This window comes from Pteropus medius, unplaced genomic scaffold (assembly GCF_902729225.1).
Source record: "Pteropus medius unplaced genomic scaffold, Ma_sr-lr_union100, whole genome shotgun sequence".
Lineage (NCBI taxonomy): Eukaryota > Metazoa > Chordata > Mammalia > Chiroptera > Pteropodidae > Pteropus > Pteropus medius.
Genome location: NW_024351543.1, coordinates 12,298,335 through 12,313,223, shown reverse-complemented (window position 1 = coordinate 12,313,223; position 14,889 = coordinate 12,298,335). Strand labels below are relative to the sequence as shown.

Here is a 14,889-nt window from a genome sequence, read left to right as displayed (position 1 = left end):
TAATGTTAATAGAATCAATACTCTGAAATGATGATAAAAGCAAGAAGAAACCCAAACACTGTTTTTTCACCAGCACCTATTGGTTTCCTTATAACATCTCAATTTGCATTTAATTATTTTTAAAACTGAACAGAGAACCCAATTCAACAATGTTGATACTAAGATGGATGTTAAAACTATGTATCATCAAAACCTCAAAAACACAGAACACACTGGATTAAAAATTCTGGCATATGTGGAAATGAGACAAAACCCCATGTTCTTAAACTATGTCAGGTGTTCAGTACCATGCTTTCAACAAAAGAAGTGTAGACTACAGAAAGTGTACACCTACTGTTCATAGTTTATTTAAAGAGCCAAGATAATTTTGGTCACGACTGTGTGCGTGTGTATGTGTGTGTGTGTGTGTTTGTGTAAGTAAATAGTATTTAAGTACAGACTGTGTGTAAGTGTGTAAATACACTAGCTATGTTATACAGTTTGAGACAATTTACAGAAAGGTTCGCTATACATATACATACTATGTATAGTATTGCCCCAAACGTACAGTAGTTGTGGAGGGAGCAAGATTACTGTGTCTTGCTTCCCTCCATCTGCAGCTAGGTTTGCTGTAGGCAGCAGACTTAGGCTCAGATCCTGAAGGCCACCCTTGGAGTTGGCAATCATTTTAGCACTTGTACCTTGAGAAAAGTTTTCGGACACCTTGAAGGTGCGAGCCTGGGTATATATAATAAATAGCTGTTCTTCTTGTGTCTCGATATTTTTAAGATTTCCGATAGTGAAAAGGCATATTGCTATGGCTTTAGGAAAGAGATAATTGTGGCATAGAGTAAAAAAATAAGTTGTAGTTTATTGGTTGAAGGTGTTTCGTTTCCACTGAATTGTATACTTAAATACTAGACCATAATTATTGATACAAATCTTCAAACAATAAATTGGAATCTACCAAGAGAAGCGGATGCCTACCTAATAATATTTTATCCCACAACCAGACTCCTTCCAACCTCTCAGTCTTTCTACATTTCTCAGCATTTCCAGGGGAGCATAGCCCTCAACTTCCTAATCTCTACTACCCACCTTTCTGGACTTCAAACCAGGAATATGAAAAATAGCATTTCTTTACATATACAAAATTATCAGATAATTTTATATTATCTAAAGTGCACTGATCACTCTGGACTTTCTTAGCAAGTAAAATACTATATTTTTGTATAAGCTTGGTAGAATACTTTTATACACACCATTATAATATGTAAGCAAAAGCCTTCAATGCCAAGAAACAATAATCATATTCAGCAGTTTCCAAAGAAAATGTTACTTTAAGAAAAGTGTTATTTGCTTATTTGGAACCGATGAATCAAACCATTGTTTGAATGTTATAGTATAGATCGAATCTATTATAATTAAGGTTAACACTAAAGTAAATGTTGATTCAATATTCATTGGTGTACTTTTAGATTTGGGCTAAAAGTACATTATTCACGTTTCAGAAAAACGTGAAAAGTGGCAATAATAGCTTCTAACATTTACTGAGCGCTTTATTAGTGCCTGGCATTGAGCTTGGCACTTTACTTGTATTATCTGTATCTCATTCAATCTTCCCAAGCACTTTAAGGTAAGTATTATTACTTTCCATTTTTACAACAAAACAAACAACACTTCTCTCATAGGGATGTTAAGTAACTTGTAAGAAGTCACACCACTGGTAAGCTGCAGAGCTGAAAAGATAAAATAATGCATGTCTTGAAAAGACAAACTTTTGTTAGGCTTGCACATCAAACTTTACATGTGAATTGTTTAAATTTAGTATGCTAGTTCACATCCATTTTATGTAAAGTTATCGGATTATATGCTAAAATGCATCGTGCTTTGTGGGGAGCAGAGCTTCTAGTCATTGGATATTTTAATGCTACTGCCTTTTAATTGTTCGAGTGATATTAAAATAAAAGAATGGAGAACTTACACAATAAAAAATATCAGTACTACCTCTCTTTTTTTATTTTTCATTTGTGGAGATTCTCAATTTGTAGGCAAACTTGCAGAAATATGCCTGCTTTGTTACGCTAAGTAGGTCCATCTGGTGTGTAGGTCTCTTTGGTATTGTTGCCAATACTGGGCTCAATACAGCTCAGAAATACCTAACTCACAAACAAAGAATATAATACTCCAGGTCTTAACTGCATGTGATTTCTTTCTCTTTTTTAAATTACATAATTTCTCTTTTTTTCCTAATCCCTCTTATCTCTTCCTAGATCATTATAATTTGGATTTTCCTGTTAGAGAGGAAGCAAAAAGGTTGAGATTGAACACTTTTACTTATTATTATCATTATATTATCATTAGTAAACGCATGTTTCTATGCCTATAGATCAAGAAGGAGATAGCAATAAAGAGGGTGATTTTTGTTTGATTGGTCGTTTGTTTACCTATATTGGAAGTCTTAATATGATAAACCAAGACCAGAAGCAGGAAGCACAATTAATCCTGGTATTTTTTTAAAGTAGCAGTGTAGCAGAAAGATTAAGAATTGGTTGACAAAATAAAATGGTTAAATGTCCATTTTAGCTGATTATAAAATAATATAGAACATGAAAGAAAATTAAGAAAATATTCAGAATAAAATAATGTAATTGCCCATAATCCAATGATTAGATGCAAACCACTTTTAAGTTGTTGAATTTGTTTTCTGTCTTTATAAATTAATAGCTTTTATTATTTTGTTGTTATAAAATATACATTTATTATAATCACAAGTATGTGAAAGGTTAGCAGTAAAAGTTGCCTGTTATCTAACTGTTCAAACAACTACTGCTATCAGATTTCTTATTATTATGTATTATAGTTGCAACATAAATATGACTATGGTTGAAACTATAAATTGCTTTTCTATGTATTGGCTATTATTTTATAAAGCTGCATATTACATATGGAGATATTTTAAGTTACTCAACCGGTCCACCATGGATTTCCACTGTTTTGCTGTCTTCATCAATGGAATTGTGTATTAATTTATTACTCTTTTCTCTGGTTTCATTCTTAGAAATGGAATCAACTTGTCATGGTGGATTGACACTTTTAAGGCTCTTAATGCCCATAGTTAGCTTGCCAGAACAGGGGTACCAATTTAAGAGAAAATGTCTTACAGATTCTGTTGTCTTTGAGTATTCTGAATTTATATAACAGGAGAATCAAGATTTGTCCTATGTTAGTTTGCATGTATCTGTTTATATATACAGTGCACAATCAAAATAGAGAAGAATAAAATGAATTTTTCAAAGGTGTAGAGAATTGATAACATTGGCTTGAAGATGCTAATGAAGGAAACTTGATAGCACTGCCTATATTGGATTTCTACCATTTTAGTCTCTTAATAGTATAAAATGACAAAATGATAGTGGAAATTGTGAAATGCTTCAAGAAGAAAAATGTTCGGACTTTCTTTTTGTTTTTATAGAAAAAAACATTAGTTATAAACATTGTAATTGAAAATTTTAAAGTATTAAGGGAACGATGTCACTTAGACTCCTCTAATATGTCTGAGTATTAAATTATTTTTGATAGATGTCTTACACCACCAAAATATTTCATCCTTTTGTGCACCGTGGACTTTTTGTTAGATATTTATGCATATTGATGACCATCTTTCAGTTATCCAGTATAAAATTCAAAGACTTTGAACACCTCCATATTTAATAGAATTGAATTCTTAAATTGTATGTACATAGGGGGAGGGGACAAGGAGGGATTAAGCTTAACTATTTGGAAGAAAAGTCTCGAGAAACTGGAAGTAAGAATAAATCACTGAAAATGCTTCCAGGTCAAAAGATTTAAAAAATAATTCTAAGGAGTGCTCATCTATTTTAAGCTTCGAGAGAAAAAAATCTAACTAAAATTGGAATCACTTTGATTAGAAGAGTTTGATTGTTTTACACGTATTTTATTCAGCCACACTGCCTCTCAATTCATGAGCTTTGTCTAATAAGGAATAATGAGGAGTAATTCTCGTTTTTGAAAGGTTCAATTGGGGATGCCAGTGCTGTTCACCATACACGAATAATGAGTTTCACAGTAGTTACCTGCTGTGAATTGTGGGAAAACTTTTTTTTTTTTTGGTTTAGAAGAAGAAACTTTCTTCAAGAAGAAGTATTAAATTCATTTTCTCTGCTTTTTGATGATGATATAGAGAAACTTAAGGACTGAAATCTACTAGAAAAAAAGATCTTTAGACATATGTGATGCATGGCCATGAGCTATGTAGTAAACTCTAGTTATCATTAATTTAATAAATATCGTGATATTTTGCAGCTTCGGGGCAGTTTTTCTTAGAGTTACATCCATATGTTGATACATTAAAAGTAATTCATTCTCATTTTTTTTTAAAGTCATAATATATTACTTTAGTTCTATTCATCTTATGGCTAAAAGATAATATTTCTATGATGTTAAATATGTGATAAAAAGGATTTTTAAAGCTGTAATATAATGGTGCATTGCTGGTAGTTTTTAGTTTAATCGCATGTTATACTTCAGCTATATTCTTTAGTTTTCATGAGTTTTAATTGCAAATTGCTCTTCAGCTCTAAAGTATTAACTAATTCTCTATAAAATCAACCTGGAAAAATCTTATTAGGTTTATTTTATTCCTTTTTCAAAAATTTAAGTTGTTATTTTATAATCACTCAAAATATTTTTGGAAAATCATGAAGGTATTAATAATTTCAACCATTAGTTTCTAATGTTTGAAAAAAATGAAATGAGATATTTGAAAAGCAGTTATGGAGATTGCACTTTGCATAATTTATATTAGAGTAAGAAATATTCTTACTCTCAATAATATTGACATTATTGATTAGAACAAGCTCTTCGACTACTCTTTGCTTATGAGATGTATGTATTTTTCCTAAATATGTCCTGCTATGAACAGCAAATAAACCAGCACTATGAAGAAATGCAAATGAAATTTCAAAAATATTTGAATAGCTCTCTCGTAGCTATAATAACACTTTAAACTGAGAAATTCCCAAACTAGAAAAACTAAGACTCTCATGTCCACTTTCTTCCCAAGATACCCTCAAATTTTAAAAACTTTTCTTTATTAACATGAGTATTTTGGGTCAACTTGAAGCAAAACATAAATTTGAATTTTAAAGATCTGCCTAATATTCTAAATTTAAATTTATATTCCCACTAAACAAACTCTTGTTCTGTTTTGTAACTTAAAAATTTATGACTACATATCTTATTCAGTGACCTTTTGATCTGTCCCTAAATTACAGTGATTTATATACAGTTGTAGTAAGTTTTTATTCATTCGAAATTGATGCATTTGACCAAAGGGCTCCTGTATGCCAGGTATGGTTCTGGGCACCAAGGAGTAAGTGTTTAAAAAACAAAGTCCCACCCAACACAGAACTTACATTCCAGCTGTGGTTAGCATGCTGAAATCTCACCATAAATGGTTTCCTTTTTAAAGAATAATTTAATCTAAAGCAAATTCACCTTATGCTCACAAATGAAAAAGTTCACATTCTCGGACCACTTTATTTCTAAAAGAACATTTACAAACTATTAACACAAGAAACATATCTGTAAATTTAGCAGCGAGCAAATCATTTTGTTTACTAGAGTTCATCAGAGCTCAGTGATAATTGGGAGGGACTTAATTAGCGTCGATAGAATCAGCATTTGTATTTAAGTTAATATCGTAATTTCACTCACTACATGAAAAGCAATATAACATCTAAGTATTGGTCAAAAATATTGAGATGCTTAAAATATTCCAGGAGAATTGTTATCTTTTACAGTGAGCTAAAACTATTTCGTGCTAATATTATAAGAGCTTACACTATAATAAGTAATCTAAGTGACTATGCCACACCAAAATGTTTAATTTCTCTACTGTACACGGCCTCTTTGCTGTAAAATACAAGTTTACTTGGCTCCCTTAGTGTTCTGATTTTAAAATGTCATTTTTGCACTTCCAGATTGTCACATTTTATTAAATTTTAATTTTGATGGAAAACGTTTACATTGATTTTTAAGATGACGTAATGCAGGGTTTTTGTTCTTTATTGTGAAATTTGAGGGCCTCTGGCCCACTGTCTGCTATATAAAAGCCAAGAGAAACTGAATCACATCTCTATAAGGGCATGAATAGACTGATGCCTGTGACTTAGTGGGCAAATCTATTAAGTTGGAAACAAAATGATCACTGAGGGATGGTTTCTTTATCTGTAAAAGAGGCAAAAAATATTTGCTCCTCTTACATAAAAGTGTTATTGTAAGGATTGAATAAGATAGTGATATCACTTTGCAAATATATGGAGTTCTAGGAGCTATACCTGGTATTATTCCAGTTTTCTGTTAGTGCCTGTTCACCAATATTATTATAATTTATGTACATGTATTTAAGGAAAGGATGTCTCATTAATCCTTTGTTTTCAAAGTGCTATTTGCTTATTTTGGATCTATAAGAAAATGATGAGATTCCCTTAATTACTGGTCACCCATATTAAACAACAGACACTGTGAAGTGTCTTCTCAATGTCTGAATGCATAATGAACCCAACAGGGACAGAAAACCCACTGGGCTTCGGAAGTAATACATCAGATATGACAGAGACACTTAAATGAGAGTCATAAATTACAACTGCTTCTCAACCCAGGGCAAATATTTTAGTACCTCTTCTGGGGATGAACCCAAACCCAAGTCATTCATTGAGTTCTGTGGAGTGCTGTGACGATTATGGGAAATTAACAAGGAAGTGAAACCCTTTCCTGTAATACTACAAAATGATTAAGAGGACCTAACAAAATCAATTGAGTGATCGATAGTGTGTAACCGCCTGGAGCATTTTCCCCATGCTAATCAGTCATTAAGTTGTTTAAGCTAAATATTTCCAGTTTCTACAATTACTGAACTGATTTACAGGACATGGTCAAGGATGTCAGATCCTCTTGGAGCCAGATTCCAGAGCAGTTGTCATTGGAGAAAGATGGAAATAATTTATAAGTTATTATTATCTTTACTCACTATGAATTAAGAAGGCTCTTGAAAGAGAGGGTATGATGGGAAGTGTTCTAGTTTCCAGACATTGGTGAATTAATGTGTTACTCCCAAGTTCTAAACACGTATATTTGTTCTAGAATATGAGTGGGGACTTGATTAAATTCAAGAGGAGAGAGGTCCAAATAATTATAGAAAACATCTACACTCTTTATATGTACAGGCCTTTAAAATATTTTTTTTTACTTCAGCAACATACAGCAAACAAGACTCCAAATTCAGAACAGCCAAAGATATTCTAATAACATCTGTGAAGTGACATGTGCTTACCCTCCTGTATATTGCCAGCGATTCTAGGATCAAAATCACATGTAAACTTTTCTTTCTTTTTTTTTTTTTAAGTTGAATGCCACAGTGGGGGAAAACAGCACTAAGAAATATCTTTAAACAGGGGGAAAAACTTTTTTATTGATATGTTTTACTTTGCTGGCAGACCAGAGCAAAGGTTTTGTGAACATTTAAAAGATGAAAAAGGTGAAGAATCCCAGAAGCGGTTTATCTTGAAGCGAGATAACTCTAGTATTGATAAAGAAGACAATCAGGTTGGTTCTCAAGTTTGAGAGTGGCTGACGTTGTTTTTGAAGGTGGGCTGACTGATGTTCTTGTCGTTCCTCTGTTGTCCCTTTCTCCCTCTCCCAACTCTCCCTGCCTCTGATACTACTGTCCTCTCTCCAACCTCCTTGCCCCACCTCGCCTCCCCCTTTGGCATTCGATGGGTAGCAAAAATTCCTTGTCCTGGTTGCTTTAGCAATGGCTCTGTGTTGGGCTGCATGGGTGGTGCTTGGCGCAGTTCCTGCTGCATGTGTTGGGAGGTTGGGATGCCACAGGCTCCAAGCTGTTGGAAAAAGCTTTGTCAGTCGCATTTTCAGATGTCTGTGTAACTATGGCAGTCGTTCCACTCCCTACAGCTTTGTCCTTCAGTTGTGCACAAATTGAGCTGGATTATCAAAACGGACCGATGACCAACTGGTGTAAAGAACAAACCTTGTTATGGTGAGGACAGGTGGATTTTGCAACTATCCTAAAATAAATCTTCACAGGAAAGAATCAAGTTTATGTTTTAGTCACCCGACCCTTCTCTTTCCCATGTTTTATTGTCCGTGTAAATTGTCTGCTTTTTTTGCATGAACCATAGCAGGACTTTCTCTTTATGTGTTTTTCGCTTGTGATAAAACATTATGTTGTTCTAGAGAAGCTTGTTTCACAATACCTCAATAAGGGTAGAGATACTTCACTAAATCTCTTCTGTAGATGGGGACATGGGATCCAGAGCGGTTAGGAAGAAAACTATGTAAATGGCAAAAGAAAACAAATTTTAAATGAGAATAAGAACAGTAGAAAGTTACATAAATGCCATTACAATTACACTTCGTGTCTCTGACAATCAAAATAGATTTTTTTTTTTCTGAAAATGACTTTGCTTTAGAATTCTTAAGGGCAAGATAATAAGCATCTCACTCAAGTTATTATTTTAATTATTCTCAGTGAGTCACTGTAAGCCAGTATGTGCATCTCTGACGCACTTTTTTTTTAACCTGTTCATCATTTTGTATCTCGTTTCCTCCCACCACCACCGAGCTACACCGTGGCATTGACTCTGAAACATGTGCCTGTGTCGTGTGCTTAGTGGTATTTGTTGAATGGATGGATGAACGTGGTCAGGGCAGATCATTTTGTAAGGAATATTAAGAAGGAAACGGGAGAGTAGTTTAGATGCAGATGTGGTTCAGATGAAAGGATGAGGAAGAGTCGTCCTCATGCTGGGTTCTTTGAATTGTTAGCTTAGGTTTCTTGATATTGACCCTAATCAACAAACAGAATTCAAATTTAGCTCCTACTTTCTATGCCAGATGCAATTCCCAGGATCAGTCACTGAGTGAAAAAAAAAAAAATTAGGATATAGGAAAATACTGTCTACATCTTCTTTTCCGCCCATTACTTTCTTTACTCCCTTGCTCAGTTTCTCCAGTCCCCAAGTTTTCAAAGCCATCTCTTCCCTTAGCCACCTTGATCTAGCCACTTCCTCTTTTTTTCAGCAACATTCTTCTTCCTTCTGAGGAGTCAACATCACTCAGATTAGCAAAGGTAACAGAGTCCATCACTGGTGAACTATCACATAGCTGAACTGGCCGAACACCTGAGGCACACCCAAGTCTTTCATTCCGGAAACACCCAGGCTACTTACATCCAGTAAGAAAGCAACCTTGAGCAGCAAACATCTCCTGACATTGCTCGTCATGCACACACGGCACACATGTACCCCACCACAGCTTCCTTAGGGACCAGAGGGAGTGAGACTGTTCATTTGTTTAAGTGAACATTTATTATTCTCAGCTGACAGTTGCTTAACTGCAGATTTCTAACAGCTCAACTTGGATAACCGTCCTGATTTCTTTTCTCTGTTCAGCAAAACAGAATGCATCCATTTAGAGATGACAGACGAAGTAAATCAATTGAAGAGAGAGAAGAGGAATATCAGAGAGTGAGGGAGAGAATATTTGCACACGATGTGAGTAGTTGTTTTAATTGCCTCTTCAGTGCGGTCCTTCCATCAGCAGCAAGGCAGCCTCATTCCCCAGACAGTGAGCTGGCAGGGACAAAGGAAGCTGGAGCCAGGGAACAAATCGAACTGCAGCAAACTAGAGGTGTTTCTGGAAAAGGACCCCGGTTCAGGGAAGTGATGGAAAAGTCGTCAGGGGTTTGCGTGTGTCCCTAGGATGTGACCTGTGTGGGAAGAGTGGTATAATCTTGGCCAGTTAAATAGCCTTTCAGTACAGAGACAGGTTGCCAGATTTGAAGAACTGCTTTTATGTCCACGTTAGCCAGCAGATACCACATTGTTGTCTTTTTAATACCAACATCGTGCAGAGGAATTACTATAAAAAAAGGAAAGAAGAGTCTGTTGATCACATACACACTAATGTATTACATTCAAAATAAGTATGGACAGTTTATTACATCAAACTTTAATAATACTCATTTTCCCCCTCAATTTCAAACAACGTTAGTTCTGTGAATAATCTTCAAGGGAATAATGATTTTAAAAAATGTCTTTTGTTTAAATCCCAACAAATAAGATGTGGTAGGGACTGTTTTTAACTTTTTACCCACTGTGGCAAAAATAAAATGTAATTAAATTACATTAAAATTAAAAGGTGAAAAGAAAAGTTAGATTGAATATAAGAAAATGAGAAGGGCAGCTATTGCCATAGCTTTTCCATTCTATGAAATTCTTCGGCTGCCTCCTAAAATGTGGGTTTGTCACTCTGCAGGCATAGAGGTGTGAGCTCTTTTGTGCAGACTCTCTGTGGCCCACACTTCCAGCCTTACTAAGTCAGGTGGGGCATCTGCCCTCCCGTTGTGATTTGTTCGTGGAGGCCATTGCCTCTAGGAAGCCAGCCTAGAGACCTAGGCTTCGGTGCTTAGCGTGGAGAACTGCTGTCCTTAGAGGTTTCAAGCCCAAGCCAGTTTCCTAGACCCTCTGGTGAGTGCCGGATCCTTTAATATGATGCTGCAGAGGAAGCAACACTCTGTCCTTCTTTCGCATTTATACGGGTTTCTGTTATCTCTTCTGATCCTCTCTGCCTTTCTCAGATACATTAAAATCAAGTTTTGATGACTGAACAATCTGGCCCAAAAGTTCAGAATTAGAAGAGTGAGGCAGAGGGAGATGGAGGTAGTTGGATGATGTTCGGATACAGTTCTAGAAGATTCTGCACGTGTGTGGACTACTTAGATGTTTATTATGGTCAGAATTATTGATGGCACAGCCTGACACATGTGAAGCCTTTAGCTGTGTTTGCTGGATACAAGAATGAAGTAATGATAGGATCTATGTTGTTGTGCTAGAGTAAGGGTGCCTCTTGTGGACTGGAGGTAGCGTGTCCTGTCTGATGACTTTCATGGAGAGAAACTTTTCTGAAGGCCCGCTAATTTTCTATTCATTCTCTCTCTCTCTCTCTCTCTCTCTCTCTCTCTCTCTCTCTCTCTCTCTCACACACACGCACACACACACACACACACACACTCTCACACACACATTTCCTCTTACTCTTGTTCGGGCAAGCCATATAATTTTTGAATGAATTGTTATCTTCAAAAGCAGACACTAATGGCCCAAACAACATTATGCTTTTCTCCCCCAAAGTTGCGATATTCCCAGATATTCAAGAGCAAGGTTACAGAAAGTAAAATCATAATACCTTCTGGCAGGGAGGATGACACTTGTGCTTCTGTACTTTGTGGAGTCTCATGAGCATAACTTCCTTTCCCTATGTCCCTATTAAGGAGATTCATAGAGAGGGACCTGGGTCTCAGGTTAAAGATTGGAGGCTAGTGTTGCTGTTTAAAGCCTCGAATGGCTATATGCTGTATTAACATTTTTTTAAAGTAAAAGCAGATTTAAATGTGAGAAAGCTTCAGTGCCAAGCTATTGCCATAGTCTACCCAATCCATAAAATTATTTGGCAGCCTTCTTGAAAATGCTATGGCTTCCTCTCTCTGCAGGAATAGAGGTGTGAGCTCCTTTGAAAGGCTATCCGGTGGCCAACATTTCCAGCTCTACTAATTCAACTGGGGCTCTGGTTTGTTTACCATACTACTTTTCACCTGCTCTTCTAGGGCAGAGGTTTTTCAATTGGTATTCTGTACCCAGAGGATATCATAGAGGGGCTGCAGAGATTAAATAAAATCTCTGATATCATTTGCAAAATATGTTCATGAGCACACATACATTTTTCTAAGGAAAAAGTCTCTAATGTTTATTATGTTATAAGTGTTTTATGACCTTTAAAGGGCTAAGAGACACTCTTCCAGAGGGGGAAAAAACGGCCCAGCATCTGTCTCCCTATTCGACAACTGCAGACAATGCAGTCGTACCACAGGTGTTCCATGTTTCAGAGATTTATTGCTGCTAACAAACAATCCCCAAATTTGTCAGCTTAAAATAAAACAAAACAAAAAATACTTCTTATCTCATAGTTTCCATGGGTCAGGAATCTGGAGATGGCTTAGCTGAGTGATTCTGGTTCAAGGTCTTTCATGTGGTGACAGTCAAGTTGTCAGCTGGGGCTGCAGTCACCTAAAGGCTGGCTGGAGTGGTTATGTGCTTCCCAACTCACCTGTTGGAAGGCCTCATTCCTTGCTGGCTGCAAGTGGAGATCTGAGTACCCATTCTGTGGCCCTCTGCATAGGCTGTGGTGTGTGTCTTCAAGACATGGCAACTAGCTTCCCCCGCAGCAAGTGATCCAAGAGAGAAAGAGAGAGGGCAGCAAATGGAAGCCACAGTCTTTTACAACCAACCTTGTAAGTGACATACCTTCCCTTCTGCTGTATTCTGTTGGACACACAGACCATCACTTATACGGTTGGTTACTGGTACTGCACGGGCCAGTAAACACCAGAGGTGAGGATCACTGAGGGTGACCCTGTATAAATAGGATATTACGACATCCCCCTCTAAAAGCACAAACTCAAGGACCTAACAGCACTATGAACTTTCTTGACTACATATAGCAACAGATCTTTCTGATCACTTACATGAAGACAAGACCCTTCATCTATGCAATCCCAGATCCCCAAATGATCATTATTGTTGACTTGCAGAAGATAATAATTAAACTCTATTAAGTCAATTGTAAAATGAATGCAAAGAATCCAGCATAAGGAAATTAAGTTACAGACATCTAATCTTTTTCTTAGCTGGTCTTTAATTTAGTGTTTTCATAATTTAAAAATTTAGGTAATAAAACCAGCTTTCCTTGCTAGTTATTAAACAGTAGAGTCATTCCAATAGGTTCAAATGTTGATATAGTTAAGTAGAATTTTTTTTCTTACTTGGAGTTACATTAGAGAGTTATAGGGAAATACTTCGTGGTATTTACATTTCAGCAAAATCCAAATTTATTCTAAAATTAGATATGTTCTTGAATATTTTACAACTGAATCTTGGTGTCTAAGGTGTTTCTATGTATGTGCTTTTGTATGTAGGTGCACAATCAAAATATGCAGATTACTTCAAGATTTTCTCAAATATAGTTTGAGAATTTTGGCGTTTTGAGATAAAACAAATTTACTTATGATTTGAGAACTAAATTGTTCAAAGTCAGAGCACACAACAATTTAGTACTCAAATCGTAAATAAATGCATTTTTGTAGTCAAATATTGGAAATATAATTCGTGTTTCGGTTGGCAAGAATTTCAGTTTATTTTATGATTAATCTTATGCAAGTTTGCTAGCTTTGGGAAAATTAGGTGCTAAAACAATATATTTTTAAAAGACATGTTTTGCCTGAAGGGTAATTTCTGAAGGATATTTATGTATAATAGAACTTGGGAGGAGCTCAGCCTTTTGCATGTGCTGCGATTCTTCCTCAGAGAGAACTGATAGGGCACGAGGTGCCACCTGGATTGGGGGTGGGACGTGGGAGAGGATTCTGTAACCCATGAGGCAAAATAATTTTTCTCCTTAAAAAAATGAGCCCTTTATATCTGAGAATGCATAAGTGACAGCTTCGAATGTTGCATTAATTCCTGTTAAAATTTTCCTTTCCTCTGCTATTAAAATGTGCAAGTTATTAATACTACATTTTTTAAGTTTATATTCATCAATTAGTGAATCATGGCCCATAACCATCTCTGTCATATTTATGAAAAAGTGGTGGAGGGATGACGAGATGATTTTTTATGACCTTTCCACAAAAATCAAAAAAAATATACTTGAGATGTGTTTTGGAATAAGTTATCTTTGACTTGCAGGTGCTTTTTTTTTTTTTTTTCTTTTGGTAATTCAAAAAGTTCAGGCTGGTTAACTCTTCCCAAAATGTTTTTCAATTAATGAGTCTGAAGAGGTCAGTATGTCTTTGACCAACTCGTTCGAAGTAATGGTAGAGTCTCAGTAATTCCAGTACCCAGCCAGAACATTATAAGTGTAACTGACCTCTTTCTGATGACAAGAGCTGAGAAGTAACAAAGAACTGAATTCGTAATGTGTCTCTGAGACAATCTCACTCCTTTCACATGCTATGACTTGACTCAAGCCAGTAGTAAAAGCAAACTAAAAGAAATAAAGACAGTAGGATAGCTTGTGTACTGTGAACAGAACTTCACAGGAATAATGTCAGTGGCACGTCATTTTTATTTGTTTCCCTGTATAAGATTAAATGTCCACCCCCCGAAAAAAAAGATATTTTCTGAAAAGCTTTTTTCTTAATTGACTAAAGATTTTGCTTTTTGTTAAATAAGATTTTGACACACCTGAAATTCAGAATGCATGTTAAATGTACAGAGGTTAACACAGAAATGGTTCTAGAGATGCCCTCATTGAAATTATGCCCAATTAAGCCCTTTGGCTCACTGGAAGGAAAAACGTAACGAGAAATCAATCTCCTGCTTGCCTCTCTGAGAGGTGGTTACATTAGCAACATCTTTGAATTTGAGAATTCAATATTGAAAGGTCATTATTATTTCTTTAGTTTTATTTTACCTTAAAGTGGACCTGTTAAGTCTCTGTCCCTTTAGCAGGTCGCTAATTCATCATTTAGAAAATCTATACTATAATGTGGTGCATATATTTATGTTTAGAAACACAATACTTTGAAAATAGTTTTATGTTAATTCCTAAACAGTCTCTGTATTTTAGGACCATTGAACCATATTTTGTTGAGACTTCTCTTTTCTGTTTGTTAAATTTTAATTTGGTCTGCCTTTCTCCCAGATGTAATGATGATGGATTTTATCTTCCCTACATTGTGTATTAAACACAAAATAGTAGAGAAATGAATGCTACAGGAATAGAAGCTAAGAAGTCAGTTGGTTTTCTGTG

General features: G+C 35.6%; 1 protein-coding gene across 33 annotated transcripts in view; it reads left to right on the top strand.

Moving 5' to 3' along the window:
- ARPP21 (cAMP regulated phosphoprotein 21) overlaps positions 1-14,889 on the top strand; it is a 151,607-nt gene that overhangs the window by 60,320 nt on the left and 76,398 nt on the right. For 20 of the 33 annotated variants that reach the window (XM_039843420.1, XM_039843419.1, XM_039843408.1 and 17 more), the window contains one exon: positions 7,500-7,608. The exons of 2 other annotated variants lie outside the window; for them this stretch is intronic. In XM_039843420.1, coding sequence (XP_039699354.1) covers positions 7,500-7,608 — 109 coding nt within the window. Of the gene's footprint in view, positions 1-7,499; positions 7,609-9,473; positions 9,576-14,889 lie in introns of all 33 variants that reach the window. 11 more of the 33 variants (XM_039843396.1, XM_039843394.1, XM_039843391.1 and 8 more) reach the window with 1 other exon arrangement.